This window comes from Nicotiana attenuata, unplaced genomic scaffold, assembly GCF_001879085.1.
Source record: "Nicotiana attenuata strain UT unplaced genomic scaffold, NIATTr2, whole genome shotgun sequence".
Classification (NCBI taxonomy): Eukaryota; Viridiplantae; Streptophyta; class Magnoliopsida; order Solanales; family Solanaceae; genus Nicotiana; species Nicotiana attenuata.
The window spans coordinates 73275-92910 of record NW_017672223.1 but is presented as its reverse complement, the minus strand read 5'-3'; the positions used below and the strand labels follow the sequence as shown (position 1 = coordinate 92910).

Here is a 19636-nt window from a genome sequence, read left to right as displayed (position 1 = left end):
GCGCACGATTAGAGCTGACAAAGTCTAGTAGGCTAGCTCTGACCCGTATCAAGGCATTAAATGGTTGTACCAGCCCCATATCTTTGTAATTAATGTATTTGTATTATGTTGGGATTCCCCCCTCATATATAAAGGGGATCTTTGTCACTTTGTAGATATTTGTTGCTCAATACTAAATACACAAGAACATTCTCTCTACTCTCTAACATATTCTCTTGGTCTCATTATTTCCATTTATTGCTTATATTCCTTGTGTTCTATTTATTGTTCTTCATTTATTTCCTATCGTTGATCATAAAGAGCCGTAATTGAATCTATTATAACTATTAGCCTCTTCATCGACTGCCCACGGCAGGGTATAAGGCTCGACCTCGAGGCCCCTAATAAGCAAGCTCGAGGCCCCGTTTATCAGCCCATTGGTTTGGTTATCACCTTGTCTTCAAGCTATTATCTCATTTTCTAATCTCTTACTTAACCTCTACTGCCTAAACAACTAGCATAAAAATAGATCACGTATTTTTAGAACCACAAAATCAAATCTAATTGTAATGACCATTTTCACGGTAAACAGTAACTTTTGTTATTTTTTATAATTATTTAAATACTACTTTGCCTCTAGCGAAAAAATAAACTACTCCATATAACTATAAAACTCTTTCACTTTTAAAATCCTATAAGTATAGTTATTTGAAACACTGTAGCTAGATTTGAATAAAACAAAATTCTTTTAAAATAAATATAATATATAGGGTAAACGTCTATGTTTATCTAAATAACAAAAATGAGTTTACAAAACCAAATAAAAGTTTACTTACATATATAATAAAGTAAACATACATGCTGGAGAAAGAAACATCACAAAATGAGTCAATATTAAAAAAAAAATTGTTTCTTTTTTCTTCTTGAAGAATATTTGTTTGAAGAGTCAATTTGCATAAATTTACATCAAACAAATAACAAAATTTAGGCTATACAATTGCTATCATTAATTTCAATTTAGCACATTCAAGGAATTGAAGGGTATAAGCTTAAACCCCTTCATTTAGCTGTAGTCAAGCCAATATTGCAAGGGTATAATATTTTTTTTCGTTGAAGAATATTAATTTTGAATCATTAGATTATGTGAGTTTTTTTCCAAACTCAACAAGAGATAAATTGGTTTCTAATTGATAGTTTCTATAGCGACTTTTAAGTGTAACAAAGAGTATATAAAAAAAAATTGGTATGACGTGAAATATATTTTTTTTAATGTAAACAAATTATTTCGAAAAATCTCTTTACTTTTTTTAATTCAAAGTTAATAAAAAGATAAGATATTTTTGAACATTAGTAGAGAGTTTTAAAATTATTATAATAGAAGTTATATCATGGATAAACTCAAAAAATCGAAATCTTATGGAATATTTACATAATATCCGGCCATATTTATTGTTTACTTTTTATAGCTAATATAGATAGATGATATACCGACAACACACGATTATACACATATTATATATGGATTATATATAAATTAAACATCATTCAATTTTTTTAATTTAAGTGGTCGGGTGAGCACCTATTTAGTTGATTAGATAAAGCCAAAAGAAAAATATCAAATAATTTCAACCAAAGACTAAAAATATAATTAAAGTTCATATGTAGATAATTGTTATTAAAACTCATCCTTTTATAGTGAAATAAATTAATTTTTTGTAACAACAGAAATAATGACATAAAAAAATAAGATAAAAGAAAATAAATATTGAAAAAAATATTAGAAAGATCTAAAAACGAGAAATAAAAGATGACAACAAATTTCTTCTTATGTTTCATCTTTGTTGAGTATAAAAAATTTGAAAGTTAATCTCATCGATTTCAAATAATTTTTTTTTCGACTCAAATACATAGATTATAAGATAAGGATATCTTTGATTTTTTTTAATTTACATTATGTGTCGTTTAAAAAATCACTATTACTAACAAACTCATATGATGTTTGAATTGGAATGCAATTTGAGTAGTTTGCATTGAGGTTAAGCCAAGTATGGTGTCGAGAGATAAACTACTTGATAATCTTAAGACAATATATGCAATGTTTATAATAATAATCAACTAATTTAACATTCAATGATTCAAAGAATTTTTTTTTTGTATATATAGGATATTAAAAATTCAAATTCTGGGGCTAGAGATATCGATAAACTTAAAGTGGAGTCATACTGAAATAAATCCGGCCAAAGAATCATTTAAATTTTTAGATAGCCGATTAAAGTGAATTTTAAATTAAGGATAATATCTTCACTTGCATCATTATAAAGATAATTATTATTATTATAATATATATATATATATATATATATATATATATATAAAGTTTTAGAAATTAAAATTTTAAAATAGAAATATTTTTTGAAAGATAAAATCATACCAAATAAGAGTCCATCGTAGTATAAGAGTCACATTGTAGTCAAAGAATCGTCTATATCATGTCAACCTTTGTGCTTTGCCATAAGTATGAGTTATTATTTCACTTTGTGGCCAATGACACCTATGAGAATAGTGCAAAAATAAAATTATCACTACGAGAATTGAGAAAATATTAGTCTTTTTTCATGTAGTGTTTCTTAATTAATATCTGACGATTATCTATAATTATTTAGAAGGTTTAAATGTTAAGGTTATTTACATATAATTCAAATAACTCAGATATTTAACATGGTTAATGTCAAATATCAAAATGGAGTAAAAAAAAATCACTAGATAAAGAATTTTTTATATTTTTAGATAGCCAACTAAAATGAGTTTTGAATCAAGAATAATATTTTTAATTACATTATTATAAAAATATTTATTATTGAAAAATAATGTTTTAGAAACTGAAATTCTAAGAAAGAAATATTTTTTAAGACATATCAACACACCAAATAAGAGTTCAAGTAGTAGTAAAAGAGTTAAGTCTTATCCAAAGAGTCATTCATTGTCTCAATATTTGATTGTTTTGCCATAAATATGAGTTATTATTTTAATTCCTGACTATTTTTAGGATCCAATGACACGGCAAGAATGGTATCAAAAAAGAAAAATAGAAGAAATTGTTAAATTTTTTCATGTAGTTAATATCCAATGATTATCTATATTTACTGAGAAAGTGTAAATTTTAAGATTATTTACATACAATCCAAGTAACTTAAATATTTGGGGCAGTTACTCATTCAGCAGCACTACCCTTTAATTTAGTACCAAAATGAAGTTTAATGACACTTTCTTCAAATGTCGCATTGCTGAGATAGAAAAGGCCCTATCCAAAGGATGTTGTGGAGCGGATGAGATTCCTCTTCCCTTAACTAGAGGTCTCGGATTCGAGCTCTGGGCATAAAAAAATTTTTGATAGGGAACACTTTATATATTTTTGACTGGTTGTCAGGAAGGTGTTCAATAAATCCACTTTTAACTACTTTAGGTGCCTAATAGGAACAAATCCGAGTTAAAGTGCCAAAAACGAAAAATTGTGGCAACTTTAAGGGCCACTTATGCATTTGGCCAATTCGAAATGATGGAATAATAGAGTGGATCTCGAATCTGAGTTAGTCAACCAATAAATACAAAATATAATTAAGACCAATCAAATACAATATTCCAATAGAATATCTTATATTAGACCAATGAATATCTGGTATGCTACTAGATTATTATTTTTTATTTAAAAAAATAGAGGAATTCTGACAAAAATCCAATTTGTCCGCCATTAAAGCAGTTTATTTTTTCTCATATCTTTCATTTTCCATCGACTTTCTCGGAAACTTCAACAAATTCCACGTCCCATAGTCCATTTCTCACTTTCCCTCTCATTTCACTGACATTGATCTGCAATATACGTCTTTATATAAATTCATTTTCATTTTCACTTAACAAAATCAAAATAGTAAAGGATTTTAGCTTGTCTTTTACATTAACAATGGCGACTCAAAACGTTCTCGTAATGAGACATGGTGATAGGCTAGATAACTTTGAGGAATTATGGGTAATGAAAGCGGATAGGCCGTGGGATCCACCATTGCATCAGGATGGTAAGATCCGGGCTTTTTGTACGGGTCAAAAGATCCGATCCAATATGGATTTCCCGATCCATCGGGTTTTCGTTTCCCCTTTCCTCCGATGTGTACAGACTGCTGCTGAAGTTGTACGAGCCCTTTGTGACGCTGCGGATCATAACTGCGAGGCCAATGTCTTGTCCTCCAATTCTGAATCCGTCGTCATCGATCCTTCCAAAATCAAAGTAAATCTTCTTACTTTTTCTTTATTTTTGCTTAATTTTGGAAGGATTATATTTATCTATAAGTTTAAGTTATATGCATTGAGGATGTAAAAAGCATTTAAACTATATTAGATAATTATAGATAATCTCTTATAAGCATTAGTAGATAATGATGTGAAAATGATAATTGACTTGCTATCACAGGTTAAAAGTCACTAATAGTGTACAATCCACCATATATAACATGTAAATCCTTTACTTATTTATGGTTTTAAGTTTAAGGTGGAGGGAGTCATTGTGTTGGTAGAATTAAGGTGTCTTAGGCTGTTGATTATGGACGTATGACTGTTTACCAAAAGACAATAGCTGAAGGTTGGTATATTCACTGTATTTCAAGCTTGGTTGCTGGATAATGGAGGGTTTGAACTTTGGTGTCGATGGGTAGAAACGAAGTTGGGCTCTGTGGAGGGTGAACAGTAATTTAAGGAGTTAGTTCACTAGTCATATTGAAGGGGAGCCTTGGCATAACTAGTAAAGTTGTTGTCATGTGACCAGGAGGTCACGGGTTCAAGTCGTGTAAACAGCCTCTTGCAGAAATGCAGGGTAAGATTATTTACAATAGACTCTTGTCGTCCGGCCCTTCCCCGGACCCTGGGCATAGCGGGAACTTAGTGCATCGGGCTGCCCTTTTAGTTCACTACTATATTGCCATAGTCTTTTCAGATCCTCGTTCGTCGAGGATGATGTTTGGTGATTTGAGTAGCTCTGATCACGGCTGTCCTCTTAGCTCAGATGTCCACATTTTGTATGTAGCATTACCAATACGTCCAAGTCAACCTGAATCCTAGCTTGTTCAACACATTGTCATTAGGGTTGAGTGCCTGTGTCTGATATAAGTAACTACCAATTTTCAACATGGTTGTGCGCCTGTGATCAAGATAGTCGCGTAAGCTATACCGGGACTTAGATCTGAATATGCTGCTTGTGTCATGAAACTTGTTGCATACTTGATATGACTCACTTGAGTCTTTATAGAAGCCAGGGTGTTGACAGAGGTGCGGAAAGATACGGACACATTTTTGCTGAAATATCAGCATTCAAATCAAATGGCTTCTCTTAACTCTCGTTCTGGATAACATTTTTCAGGTATCCATCGAATATGGATTGTGTGAAATGCTGAATTTAGTAGCCATAAGAAGTAATGCAGCTCCCAAGGATGGGGACTTTAAGTTCAATATCTCACAATATGAAGCTGAGTTGCCTGCTGGAACTGTAGATCACACTGTTGAACCTGTGTATAAGAAGGTATTCTGTAGGATATGATTTCGCGCTTCAATTTTTGTTGGCATGGTCGAGTATATGCATGATCTGCTGTTTCTTAATCATGATATCTTATGCTTCTGAATCTTCAGCTGCCAGAGTGGCAAGAGACATTGGAAAGTGCAAGGGCTAGATATGTGGAGGTAGTTAAAGCCCTTGCTGATAAGTATCCTTCTGAGAACTTGTTGTTAGTCACACATGGTAAGTTGTCTTTCTTGGTTTTGCAATCTCTAGGTGCAATCTAGGTAAAAGACTACTGGTTGCAGTGTCAAAATCAGTTTAGAGATGTATTCCAATTTCTATGTTGTATCTTTGTCGGTAGCAAATGTTGTTTCAGATTGCTCGTATGTATCTGCAGTAGTTTATTTCTCACATGTCGCATGTCTGGATTTCTCATTGCTTCATGTTCTCCTTTTGCCATTATGTTAAAACTTTTAGCAATGATTTCAGTTGGATGCTTTGAATTTTTCCAGAACTGCAAATTCTCTTGCATTTTGGCGGTTAGAGGAAGTTGGAAACAACCTATGGCTAATGAAGTGACCTGCTACACCTGTTAGATGGCGTCAATGCTCTTGCATTATAGTTTCATTTATCATAAAACCAGCTGCTAAACTTTAAATTGGCAGGTCTACTAATAGTGTTCCCCCCCCCCCCCCCTCCCCCCGTAATTTATTTGCTCTCGCCCTATTCTGGGAGGTTAGCATGATAGAAAATCTCAAAGGATTGGTTTTGGTAATAATTGCAGCATGCATTGGTGCATCAATTATTTTCTGTAATTGGTCGTACATAAATGAAATTCTTCCTACTTCTTGTTACTAGATATGTCTAGAGTATTTGTTTATTGGCTCTGTAGATAAAATGCAATATTCATGCTATTTTGGCTTAAGTTCCCAATAATATTCCTGATTTCTTATCAACTCTTCTTTCATTAATCCAGGTGAAGGAGTAGGTTCCATCTTTACTGAAATTAACAAGGACGCAACTGTATTAGAGGTAGAATATTGTGGACATGTGCTCGCCAGGAGAACTATCCAATTCGGAGAGAACCAATCATTTACTGCTGGAGAGTTTGTATACGAGAAACAAACCGGTATATTATCTGCTGCTAAATAAAAATAAATCTACCAGACTATAAGTGATTGTTCGGGATTCTTCCCTCTCTGCCATGGCTGTTACTTATCGTCCATTTGTCGAAGCTTGCTTGTCCATTTAGATGTGTTAATGTCTCCATTGCTGAACTGAGTTATCACTCTTTCCTTTTCTCCTCCTCCTTTTTAAACTTCTGATTGAAAGAGAGGATCATGGAATTGCCCTATACACTGTTGAAATAATGGCCTCTGATCCCACCTTGTAACTGTGAAATCCCAAGATGCATTGCTTTGGACTACTTGCATTCCAATTGCAAGTGTTATTTTCACAGTGATAGTATTTGTAACTACTGTTTCCATCTCAAATTGAATATCACTTTTTCTTTGTTGAGTTGTTCCAAACCAATATGTTCATATACGATGAAAAGAAAAGTTAAATTCTTAGAGGTGTGATCTACTGGTCAATGAAGTGGATGAAAATCTTGAAAATCAGGGTTTAAATCCTAGCAGAGGCAAAAAACGTTAGATGATTTCTTCCCATCTACCTAAGCCTTGTTAGAGTTACTCGGTATTTATACTGGTAGGAGGTAGCAGGTACTTGATGGAGTAATCGAGGAGCGTGCAAGTTGGCTCGAACACCATTGTTATCCAAAAAGAAAAACAAAGACTCGCCCCTAAATTTAATTTACAAAATAAAGATTTCACATATTCCTTCAACAATGATTTCCAAAGAATATTACAGTTCAAATATTAAGTCGAACGAATTCCAATTATTTCAATGCATCATAGAAGGCAAACGAGGGGTAATAAATACCTCCAAAATAGTTGCCTTAGGCATATTAATGTCTAAGCCTTCTCTCATGTCAACTGCCATGTTAGATGGTGTACTAAAATCAAAACCTTGAAGCAAACGAGCAAAAGTGAGGAGTGTAACAATTGTTGCAAATTTCATCCCCGGGCACGACCGTCTTCCTGAACCAATCGGAATAAACTCAAAATTCTGACTCTATTACATGCACCGATCTATTCTTGATGGTCGGTCAAAAATCTCTCTAGCACAAATTTTCAGGGTCGGACCAAATCCGAGGATCTCGATGTATCTTCCATGGATTTACAAATAAACGAGTACCTTTTGGAACATCATAACCAAGTATTTTACAATCTTTTGTTGCTTTATGAGGTGCTAACAAAGGTGCAGGTGGATATAAACACAATGCTTCTTTAGTTATAGCTTGTAAATAGGCTAAATCTTGAACATCAGACTCTTCTATCCACTTCTTTTTACCAATTTTTATATCTGTCTCCTCTTGGGCACGTTTCATAACATTTGGATTGTTCAACAATAAGGACATTAACCATGTCCATTGCACAGCAGTAGTGTCAGCTCCATCTAGAATTATTGCCTACACATTTTAATAATTAGAGAAATGAATTACACAGTGATTAAATCCTAGAACTAAAAAGACATTTAGCTAGCGTTTGGAAAAAATTTTGATTGAAACTTGAAAAAAGAACTTTTGAAGTTGTGCTGAAAAATAATTTTTGAAAGTTGAAATTTTTGTGAGAAGAAGAGATATTTTTACCCAAAAACTGGAAACTGGGAACTTGAAAATTTTCGAAATTCTTTTTCCAATACATAATAATGTTTTCAAACTTTTTTTGAAAAAATAAAGCCAAAATTGATGGCCAAATGGGAGCTTAATCTAAACAATGATCAACATATATTAATGTGATCATAATGTTGAAAGAAAATCCAACTAATTAATAGTGTGAATGTGATACACAAAGTTGTTGTCTTGATATTAATTTATGTTTACTAGGTACATGTCTTAAGTCTTTGTCATATCAGCCGACACACAATCTGGCCATTTATTAGGTAAATACGAGTAAATCTCTTTATAAATATTAATTGATAATCTAGTAATGATGATAACTAACCTGTTATCACATGTTAAAATTTACTGATGGTATAAAACATTAGGGTATTCTGCCTTGGAGCAACGAAAAATTATCTTTGTGTGACCTATAGGTCACGGGTTCGAGCCGTGAAAGTAACCATTAATACTTGCATTAAGGTAGGTTGTCTACATCACACCCCTTAGGGGTGCGGCTCTTCCCCGGATCATGCGTGAACGCGCAATGCCTTGTACACCAACTACCTTTTTTTAGTATAAGAAAAATTACATTGTCAGTATATATAGTTTAAAAGCTTAAGAACGTATCATTACTGTTGCCTTGATGACAGTTTCTTGAGAATAACCATAGGCCTTGAACTCATCAAAATTTGTCACATTAAGCAAGGCATCAATAACATCTTGATTCTCATGATTAATGCCAATTTCTGCCTTCTTAATATGGTCATCCACCCAATTTTGAAGACCACCATCTATATCTTTATGAATTCTCTTCAATTTAATATGCCCTTGAAAATCCAAATACTTAAATAATGGAAATGGAACTGCATCATATAATATAATTTGCCCTGCCACATACATAAGACCAACCGTTCTATCAAAGTTATATGCAAGTGTAATCCTCACCTCATGATTTTGGGAAGAAGTGAATTTACTCATCTTCCTTTGTGCCAAAGAAAACAAGCATAGGGTGAACAGTTGGAAAAAAGCTGTGATAAAGCATCAAGCTCAATGAATTCCTTGTATGACAACAACAACAACCCAGTAAAATCCCACTAGTGAGGTCTGGGGAGGGTAGTGTGTACGCAGACTGTATTTCTACCCCGATGAAGTAAATTCCTTGTATGAAATATAACTAAATGAAATTGGAGGTGTACATTCCCCTCTTTATTTAAAGCCGCAGAGTTCAAATCAAGTGACACAAACTGGTATAACAAACAGCAAAGACGTGCAAAGTTTTAAAGAATGAGGCATAACAACAGAGAGAAGATTCAATTTTTTTGTAATTCTAGTTGATTGAGAACCAGATAGCGTGCTAAACTACTTGGTCTAACCTCAATTAATTGATCTTCTCTTGAATACAGAATAGAAGAACCACCTGCAGCATGTCACAAAGCAGTTAGGAAGTGAAACGATGGACTGCGCGAGTGCATGATTTTAAGTATTGGCACTACGGATGATGCCTGATATACATACCACACAGTCAGAAAGCAAAAGAGATTTTGAGTGCTAAATCAATGGATTTCACAAAATTTAGCTGAGTATACAGCAAAAATAAAAAATCAGTTCATTTCTTTATTTTATCAAATTAACTCTTGAATCTACATGGCTAAAACTGTTGCAATGGAAGTGTATGATATAAGTCCATTCTTAGGTAGTCATCCAAGAAAAGGTTTTGAGTAATTTAGAACTGAATTAACATGTTGCAGAAATGGAAGACAACATCTGTTGAAGAAAAGAAGAAACATATTTTATTGACCGCGTCAACTATTCAAAGCTGAATTCAAGGATTTGGTACTTACAAAGACATGTATGTTGTAAACCAGCACTGAGTATAATATTACATAGGCAGATCTCTAACGCTTAGGAAGTCCACACCACCTGTCACTGCACAAAAAGGCAAATTAAAAAATATTTTGTCTATTATATATACACACACACACGAGGATAAGCCAGTATCTTCTGGTAATGGCCCAGAAAGTGCTTTTTGAAGAGGGAACGAAGATTAGATTTTTTTCCTCTCGAGGCAAAGAAAAGAGCCTCTAAAGAAGCAAATTAGAAAAAAGTAAAGTGTATTAAAACATTTAGGGAGTGTAAGAAAAACTTAACGGCTGTATAAAACAAGAAGGATGTGGACGACCTATCACGTTATTGTGCTATATGTGGAGGTCTCTGGAGGGGTGTTATAGACATGAGATTCATACAAGGATATTAATTTTACAATAGCTATGGCGACAGAAACAACATCCAAAAACAGGAGCGGTGATGATCCCTTTTTTCCCGAACCATTGTCAGCATTCACTGTCTGTTAAGACAGTACAATATTTACAATTAGTGTTGATTTGTTCAGGGATTTGATTAAGGATTTGATTAGACTTTGTAATTATATACCTACTAAATTGTATACACTAGTAATTACTAGTATATTTTATTAGATTTGATCACCTTCTGAACCGAAATCTCTTTTTATACTAGTTGGAGGATTTCCCCACTCAGCTACTGTAGAAAGGTTAAATACAATCTCACCCTACATCTCGTTCCTCCTCACGGCTGCTTTTTCTTAAAAGCGGCATGTATTGAAATGGCTAAGTTGTGACGAGATCTTTCTTTTTTCCAGTGTGCAGGGATCTCATTTTTACATATCATAAAACAGTGACAACAGAAAGTAACAGTACAGAATGTTAATATAAGGTTTCTGTTTATTATGGAATTTCGAGAACCAGGCTCAATTCATTTGCTAACTCGATTTTGTCAATTTAATGAGCACACTAAAGCAACAACAGCATATGCAAACCTTATAGACAAGCCGCATAGATCTTCTGCGATGACTTTGTAGACGCTTTGCACTTCTCAAAATTCTCCCATCATTATTATGATGAACATTATCAGATTTAAAATCATCCCTGTTTCTCTTCTTCCCTCCGTGGGATAACTGTTTCTTCGAAAACTCTCTGCCATGTGTACAAGTCCAAAAAACAAAATTTTCATTGTTGTGTAATCAGATTTATAATTCACAGCATCTTAATTTAGGAAGTGTCATTACTTTGAAGCTTCAATTCCGTTGGCATGGCTGTCCCTTGCCTGTGAAAAGAAAGAGATCATGATGTTAATTTCAGGTTTTCATGAAAGAAACAAAACATATCAACTATAATAAGAGAATCACGGAGACAAATTTCTACATGCTTAGTGATCATTTTCTATTACATGCAAAGAAAAAAGTGGATAAATAACAGAAAATAGGCAAGCTGAGAAATGGAGGAGCTGTATAATATGTAACTTCAACTTAGTCGAGCCAATAGTAGTCGAAAAGGACAGTCACACAAACATCAAAGTAGAACTAATACAAATTTGATCAAAACCAATAAAACCACATTCAATGCCAATTATCTAATTCCTTTCCCTCTAAGGCACCACCACTGCTAGTAGTGTGATCAGCCGTCACCATAATTGCTGCTGTTATATCCGGATTCCGGGGTCACAGCCACCTCTGTAGCCACCACCGTATCACCTTTGCGTCTCTCACCTCTGGAACCTCAACCATGCTCATGGTGTCCCTCACCCCAACCACCAACACCACCGCTTGTTCGGCACAATTGACTTACAAATCAAGGCTCGGGCCATTTAAACTCCCTATCACGTCCCTCATTGCTTGCTCATCGTTGAAGGTAATGCAGCCAAAACCACTAGATCTACCAGTCTCGAGCTAGTTGATGATCTTCAATTGGAGTATTTCAATAACCTGAGCAAAAGGCTCCGCAATGGTCCGATTGGTGGTGGCTCGTGTGAGCCCACAGATAAGGCACCTGTATTCCACATTGACAGAAGATAACTTTTTGTTTTTGGGAGAGAGAGAGAGACAGAAAGGGAGGAGAATCCAAATAGAACAAATAGAGCTGCTTAGGAGGCATAAACTATTCCAATATTCAATATCATTTTAACACATTATCAGACCAGTAATAAGCTTATCAAAGGGGATATAAGCCTACTAATGAATGTCAGGTCACTAGTAAGAAACAAAAATAAACAGAATAAACTAGCCTCGAATAAAGCTGGTATGCTCAGATCGCCAACATGTTGACAAATACTAGTAATGAGGAAACTACATAAAACAAAGAATGTAATATACATACTCCTCAACTTAACCATTCATGGAGCAGAAACTATTTATAGACTGGTTGGACATCCCACTACGTAGAAAATCCAAAACAAGGAATGAAAGGATACATAGCAAAATACACCGGATTATGCTAAGATGATATTACCCCTCCATCAGCAGATGAAGGCGTGTCAATTCTACAGCTATCCTCACAAGAATTGGGTAGTTGACTTCTTAGGCTTTCTGCTGCATCAACCAAATTTCTAAGGTAATCTTTCCTAGAAGAATATGATACATGTTGATGATGATTGCCAATTTCTGATGCCTCTATCTCAGAAAAATCAGTTTCCGAAGAGAGATGAGCTAGCACCGTAAGCTTCTCCGGAGAACAAGTTCTCTGCCTTTTAGAATTGAGACAACTTACATTACATGATTCTTTTGTTGCTGAAAATCCCAAAGCCGCATCATCTGTTTTTTCTGTATGACGTACAACATCAACAGTTGTACACAAACTTGGGGACGAAACAGTTTGTGCATGGCCACTGTTAGATTTACTGTCTGAATCTGTTTCCCAGAGAAATGAACTTGTCATTTGTCTATTATTTCTTAGGTATTGAATCTCCTGACGGAAACTTTGAAATTTGTGATTCTGCATATTGTTACATACACACTCCTCCTTTCCCAATCTTCTATAACGGTCTGATGGGCATGAATTCAAGTCAACTGAAAGGTTGATTCCATCTTCCGATGAGACAGAAAACTTAAATGAAGGCACATGCGTTGACTTTATGTCAGAAGTAAATGCATTCTTGGAAAAACTTATTGGTGGACTGCGAACTCTTTGATTGAAACCCTTCTCATCACATAGGCCAGAAGAATCTTGAAGGTTGTACCAATTGCCTTTGGAAGTTTCTACATCTGCTATCTGCGTCAAGACAAACTTGTATTTCAGATATCAACCCAGGGTATATAAGCACGTGATGTAATAACCAACAAACCTTATCAAGCGTTTTCGAGATGGTCGCGTCACAATACAATTTCATAGTGAACTCATCATATGTATCATATATTTAATCTCACCCAAATTTTCACATTCATCCACTACAAAAGATTGTCTGTCATCAACCCAAAGCCAACATTTACCTTGAAGTAATTGATCAAAGAACTCACGAGATTGGGTTTTGTCTTATAAGGAGACAAACCGTACTTCTTGCACAAGTCTTGAAGCTTTTTCTTGGGTAGGCTGTAAATGGAATTTCGGCTGTCCTTTGTCTTCATCCCTCTGAATGAAAACCTCTCCTCACCCTGCATCAAGCCAAAGTGATCCTTTAGTGATCAATCCAGGTCATCTAAGAAGGTCGTGTGATAATCAAGAAACTTATATCAGGCATTTTCTAGATGATCACATCAACAATACAATTTCCAAATTAGGTCATCTTCATGTTTCATGTGTTTAATCTCACCCAAATATTCACTTTTTATTCACCAAAAATAATAGTACTATCTTTAACATCAACCACTACCAGAAATCGAGCTTTTCCGACTACCGAAACCGCCGGAAAGTAGTCGAAAATCGGTGATTTCCGACGACTTTCCGACTGTTTTGCGATAGTCGAAAAATTGAACTTCGGAAAAAGCTTTCCCACATAGTTGTCGGACATTTCCGACTACAGTAGCCGTATAATTTAAAATCTGATACGACCAGAAAATGGTGGAATATTCTGACTACAGTATTCGGAAACTTAAATAAATAAGTATTTATTTATTTAAACATTTCCGACTACTTAGTGGACGGTTAAATAAATAAATACTAATTATTTATAAGTGATCAAAGAAGTTACAAGATTAAGCTTTGTCTTATAAGGAGATAAACCATGTTTCCTGCACAAAACTTTATTCCCTTTCTTGGGTAGCTTGCAAATCAAATTCCCATTGTCCTTTGTCTTCATCTCTTTAAAAAAGCTAACCCGCTCCCTGCATCAAGCTCTTATTGCTTGCTCATTTAGGAGACCTTTACCAGGGCAAAATCATATGACTCCAGGTGAATAAATGTTGTAGATGCGGATACTTCCTTCTAAAGAAAATATAGGCATAGCCAACACTGAGTTTAAGGTTTCCTTTACCTAAGGACAAGTAAACACGTCTAACATAGGCTAACAAATAGCCTCAAAAAACAGCACAGCTTTTGTAGCTTTTTTTTGATAAGATAAATTGTATTAATCAAAAGGGAGAGAACTCCCGTATACAGGAGCACAGCTTTTGTAGTTCTCCCAAAATGTCTAAAGAAAATTCTTTTTAGGATGGTTAAGTTAGAAAATAGTACCATGTTCCATATAGCATGAAATAGAAGTAACTAACTTTTTATCAACCTTCAAATCCCTTCGAATTGGTGAGATTACAAAATACGCTCAAAATCCAAAACCAAGTCCAGCAGCTTCTTTAAACTAGACATAAGTTTAGACATTTTACCCACCCATTCCGTACTATAGGCACCAAACAAAGTAACTACTCAACATTTTTACAAATCACTAAAGAACAAGAAGCGCCATGACACTTATAAGCTTTGTTCTTGTTACCTTCTCTTCTAAACTCCTCCAACACAGAGGCAAAGCCACGATATAAAGTTTATGGATTCTGAACTAGCCATCAAACTCATAGCTCGTTTACTTACTAGGTTCACAATTAAGTAGTTATACATATTTTAATGGCTTTTAAATACAAATACAGTGTTTAAACAAAAGCTAGTGGTTCATTCGAATGCGTAACTGATTAAAGCTCACAGTTGTAAGGAAGTAATGCCTTTAGTAACATAACAAATTAATCAGTTGAACATATCAAAAGAAGCCAAATAAAAAAACAGCCAGATTTGGTGTACTTTCAATCAAAATCAGCCAAAACGCTTTAGTACTAAGTAAATCAGTAGAAAAAGACGAAAATAGTACTATTCGAAATTCAAATCCACAAAAAGCGCCAAAACTTATTACTACTACTGTAAAAGGTAAAAACGAGTGAAATACAGAGACTTTGGATCTGTTACCTTCCTGTAGTATCAACAAATGGAGAGGCCTTGAGAAATTAAACCGGATTTGTCAGCTGGAAGTTTCTAGAAATGGGAGTGGAGCAGAGCTAAAGCTGAACTAGTTGGGAGCTGGGAATGGAAGAGAGGGAAAGTAGAGTTAAGGGTCATCGGGTTTTAAAACATATAGGTAAGACCCGGGCCCTTTGGATTAGGATGTTTACCCTAATTTCAAATTTTTGAAAATGATACTTCCACATAATTTCAAAATTAGAAAAATTAGCAATGTTTTTGGGAAAAATAACAATTTCTAAATAATACTACTACTCCCTGCCTCTCAATTTAACCGATCATAAAGTTTAATACTCACTTTGTGCTAGTTTATTTGATACTTTTTATTTTTCGAGGTATAAATTTCTTAATTTTGACTGTACAGATGAACATAGAATTTTTAAATTTTTAAATTTTTAAAATAAAATTTATATATTTAGAAAAAAGCTTATTATAAGTCACAACAATGAATAATTCCAAAAATTTAAAAGGCATATGAAAAATATGCAGTCAAAACATAATTTGTTTGACTCTCAAAATCTGAATGTCGTCACATAAATTAGGATGAAGGGAGTTAGAAAGAAAGAAATTTTTTTGCAACTTGTGGTCTAAAACAGGTTATAAATATTTGTGTGTGTGATAAATCATCTTATTAAAGATAAAATTGAAAATTTAAAGGTAACTTATTTCTTATTATAAAATTGTGTCCTTTTTTTAGATATACTAAAAAGGATAGAGTATATCACATAAATAGGGACAAAAAGAGTCCTATTTTTCAAATATTGTCTAAGTATTTCCCTTCTAGCTACAAATATTCTAACTCTATGAATATACCTCGTCTTTAGTGGCGAAGCAATATATGGTCATAAGGGTGGTCAACTGACCACGCTTCGTCGAAAAATTATACTGTGTACAGGTAAAATATTATGTTTTAGAGGTATATAACACATATTGAACATCCTTTATCGGAAATTTTTTTTCACCTCTTTTAAATTTGAACACCTTTGGAGAAATTTCTAGCTTCGCCACTGCTCGTCTTGACCAAAAGATGTGTTATAAGATCGTAGATTATTATATCATTAATAACGTAAGGTATTGGTTTGCTCATTTTCTATGTTTGCCAAGAAGAAAGAGGACATCTTAAGATTATTACGTAAATTTGCAAAAAATAGCTTCAGTGAACGAGTTTTGATTTAAAATAGTTGTGTGCATTTTGATAAAAAGGGAATCAAAATTTATATGCCAGGACTAATATCATCCAAATTTTTGAGTTATTTTATTTTATTTTATTTTTTTTGGGGGGGGGGGGGGTCTAGGAGCTGTTTGGCCATTAAAAAATTTACTTTTTCTGGGAAACTTTTCACCTTTTCCGGAGTTAGTGTTTCGCCATGAAAGTCTTAAATTTCACTTGAAGTTGAATTTCGAAATTTTTCGAAAATTTGAAAAACTCCAAAAACCTGCATTTCAAAATTTTCACTTCTAATCACTAACAAAAATTAAAAAACAACTAAAAATTATTTTTTCGGAATTTCACAATTCTTATGTCCAAAAGCCCACTAGGAGTATGTCAGTCTTATAAGAGAAATGACCATATATAGCCTATCAAAATTTTAATGGCCCATATTTTTTCTCATTGACCCGGAATATCCCTCCGGCCCGAACATATTACATCTAATAGTCCAAAATGTCTATTTTGTATATATATTTTGTATAGTGACAGAGTATTTAGTATATTTTTTATACGGTGACAGTCTATTGTATATAAATTATACAGTACAGTCTATTTTGTATAGTGACATCTACTTTGTATATTTTTTTGTATAGTGACAGTCTTTTTTGTATATACTTTGTACAGTGACATCTATTTTGTATATTTTTTGTATAGTGACGGTCTATTTAGTATACAAATTGTATAGTGAAAGTCTATTTAGTATATAAATTGTATAGTGACAGTCTATTTTGTATATTTTTTGTATAGTGGCAGTCTTTTTTTGTATATTGAATGACTACACATTTTGTAAAACCAGTCATTACATAATTGATGTGATGCATCTTACTGTGATTTTTAATTATTTATTGTCTGTTAGTTTATTTAGGAATTGTAACAAATGCAGTATACTACACGGATCCTATGTTTGAACTTACGTAGTATTATATAAAAAAAATTCCAAATTCTCAACAGAAAAAAGGAGTATACTTTACAACTTTTAAAAGGAAAGATATAAAACAAGAAAAAAAATTGATTTTTTTTTGGCAACTAAAAATATTTCATTATCAATGGAGTAATATATAGCAAAATGCCCTGCCTTGTATAGCGAAAATTTCTTCCTTTTTTTTTCTTCCGTGCATATCTTGACTAAAAATTAAATCTATTAAGTGCATGTAATATCAATCTTACATGCACTGGCCAAGGATTGGCCAAGGATTCCTAGTTTTGTGTTCATAATTAAACTGATAGTTTTGATTTTGATTTTGAGTATAAAGGGGGCAATTTGTTCCTTATCATATTATGCTCCGCAGATAAAACTTGGTGTAGGCTATTATATTGAAATTGCAATTAAAATGGCTACTTTCTGCATATTAATCCAACTCCTGGAAGTTGAGATTACATTGAGTGTAATTGTTTGAAGCCATAGTGTTCAATAACACTGCACAAACATACAATTTAGGGGTGTTTGGTTGGCAAACAAATTAGATTATCCCATGATTAATTATTCCGCAATTAGTTATATCACGATTTTATCCAACCAAAAGCAGCATAAAATCTCAAATTTAACCCTAAATTTAATTATCCTACCCAGCCTTACAGTCCAAAAGATGGAAATATGGACCTCCAATTAACAATCATTAATCAAATTACTAGAAAATACTAAAGATGAAATTACTTACGTCCAAACAGCTGAAAATTAAAACATGAAATCAAATAATCAATCAAAGCTGCGGGCAAACTCGCTCAAATACCATGGTTATCAGAAAAAAGACAGAAATTAAAACATCCAACTAACAATTATAATCAACTACCAGAAAATTAATGAAGAAATGTCAAGCAAATCTGGATATCATTTTAGAAATTGTTCAAAGACAAAACAGACTCACATTAACTACTACATTTAGATAATAATAACAGTATCGCCCGTTAATCTCTTCAATACCAGAGACAAAACCTCAATTTTAAAGCAAAAATTAAGATCAGAACCTAAGCTTAGTAAAAAACCAACGATTTTTCCCAGTCTTAAACCTTTCCTCAAGCCGAGCTTTAGCTTCCTTAGCAGCAGTAACCTTCTTATCACGAGACTGAAGAACATCGACATTAACAACATCTTTCAGATCTACATCAAGTGTATAACGAGTCGGCATAATGTGATTGTAATTAACGAGCTTAATAAAAGCTTTAACTCGTGATTTCTTCGCTTGTTTTTTGGCTGAATCTTTTCGGATTACTTTTTTCGGGTATTTACTTATACCTGCAACTAAACAATGGCCGTATGGTCTATCTCTTGTTCCATCATCGAATGCGCGAATGATTACTGCTTTTCGGCCGGCGTATTTGCCTTGCAGAATGATTACGGCTTTGTTTGGTTTTAGGAACTTCACCATCTTCGCTCGCTGCCGCCGATGAATGCAATGAAGAGGAGCTGAATTCGCTGGTGTTTGTGCTGCTGTAGAAATGATGTTTATATGGAGAGTGGTGATTAAAGCCCTAGGAATGGACTTGGGCTCAGAACGTTGGGCTTGACCTCGCCCAATTAAACTATTTAATGTCTAGCCATATTTGACAAACTACAGACGCGATGAGTCTGAATTTTGATTTTGAGGCGACTTCAATTTAAATATTTCGTGAATGTTGACTATTCTTTAAATAGTGATTCTAAACACGGCTATTTGTGGGGTGATTTTTAAAAATAGCCAGATTTACAACTGGTCGTTCAAAAATAGCCCAATTTCAAAAGTAATCAAAATTTAGCCACTTTTTATATAAAGATAAATCTGAGCGAAAACACTGTTCAAAACCCGAAAAATACTCCAGTATATTATGCTGGAGTTCCAGCATAAGTATACTTGAACTCCAACATATTATACTGGAGTTCCAGGATAGTATGCTGGAACTTTCCAGCATAAATACACTATACTGGAGTTCCAGCAAGTATAATGGTCAAGTATAATATACTGGAGTTTGGAGCACCAGTGCTCCAG

General features: G+C 33.8%; 4 protein-coding genes across 7 annotated transcripts; 1 reads left to right on the top strand and 3 right to left on the bottom strand.

The window, feature by feature from the left end:
• Window positions 1–3695: 3695 nt before the first annotated feature.
• LOC109212372 lies at window positions 3696–7047 on the top strand. Its single transcript, XM_019376009.1, has 4 exons — window positions 3696–4258; window positions 5384–5542; window positions 5650–5758; window positions 6495–7047. The coding sequence occupies exons 1-4, from the start codon at window positions 3938–3940 to the stop codon at window positions 6668–6670; spliced, it is 765 nt and encodes a 254-aa protein (XP_019231554.1). The 5' UTR covers window positions 3696–3937; the 3' UTR covers window positions 6671–7047.
• Window positions 7048–7420: 373 nt separating this feature from the next.
• On the bottom strand, window positions 7421–9218 carry LOC109212367 (cytochrome P450 82C2-like). Its single transcript, XM_019375999.1, has 3 exons — window positions 8874–9218; window positions 7775–8048; window positions 7421–7617 (listed from the first exon to the last, which is right to left on the bottom strand). The coding sequence occupies exons 1-3, from the start codon at window positions 9216–9218 to the stop codon at window positions 7421–7423; spliced, it is 816 nt and encodes a 271-aa protein (XP_019231544.1).
• Window positions 9219–9415: 197 nt separating this feature from the next.
• On the bottom strand, window positions 9416–15556 carry LOC109212373. 4 transcript variants are annotated; one of them, XM_019376010.1, is made up of 7 exons: window positions 15413–15556; window positions 13519–13680; window positions 12542–13300; window positions 11323–11360; window positions 11074–11230; window positions 10082–10166; window positions 9416–9657 (listed from the first exon to the last, which is right to left on the bottom strand). In XM_019376010.1, the coding sequence occupies exons 2-6, from the start codon at window positions 13651–13653 to the stop codon at window positions 10164–10166; spliced, it is 1092 nt and encodes a 363-aa protein (XP_019231555.1). In that variant the 5' UTR covers window positions 13654–13680; window positions 15413–15556; the 3' UTR covers window positions 9416–9657; window positions 10082–10163. The 4 variants fall into 4 exon arrangements, with proteins under 4 accessions (XP_019231555.1, XP_019231559.1, XP_019231556.1 ...); XM_019376014.1 differs by having other exon boundaries at window positions 12800–13300; XM_019376011.1 differs by lacking the exons at window positions 13519–13680; window positions 15413–15556 and adding an exon at window positions 13374–13512.
• Window positions 15557–18470: 2914 nt separating this feature from the next.
• Window positions 18471–19110, bottom strand: LOC109212368 (60S ribosomal protein L27-like). Its single transcript, XM_019376001.1, has one exon. The coding sequence runs from the start codon at window positions 19037–19039 to the stop codon at window positions 18632–18634; it is 408 nt and encodes a 135-aa protein (XP_019231546.1). The 5' UTR covers window positions 19040–19110; the 3' UTR covers window positions 18471–18631.
• Between the last annotated feature and the right edge of the window lie 526 nt (window positions 19111–19636).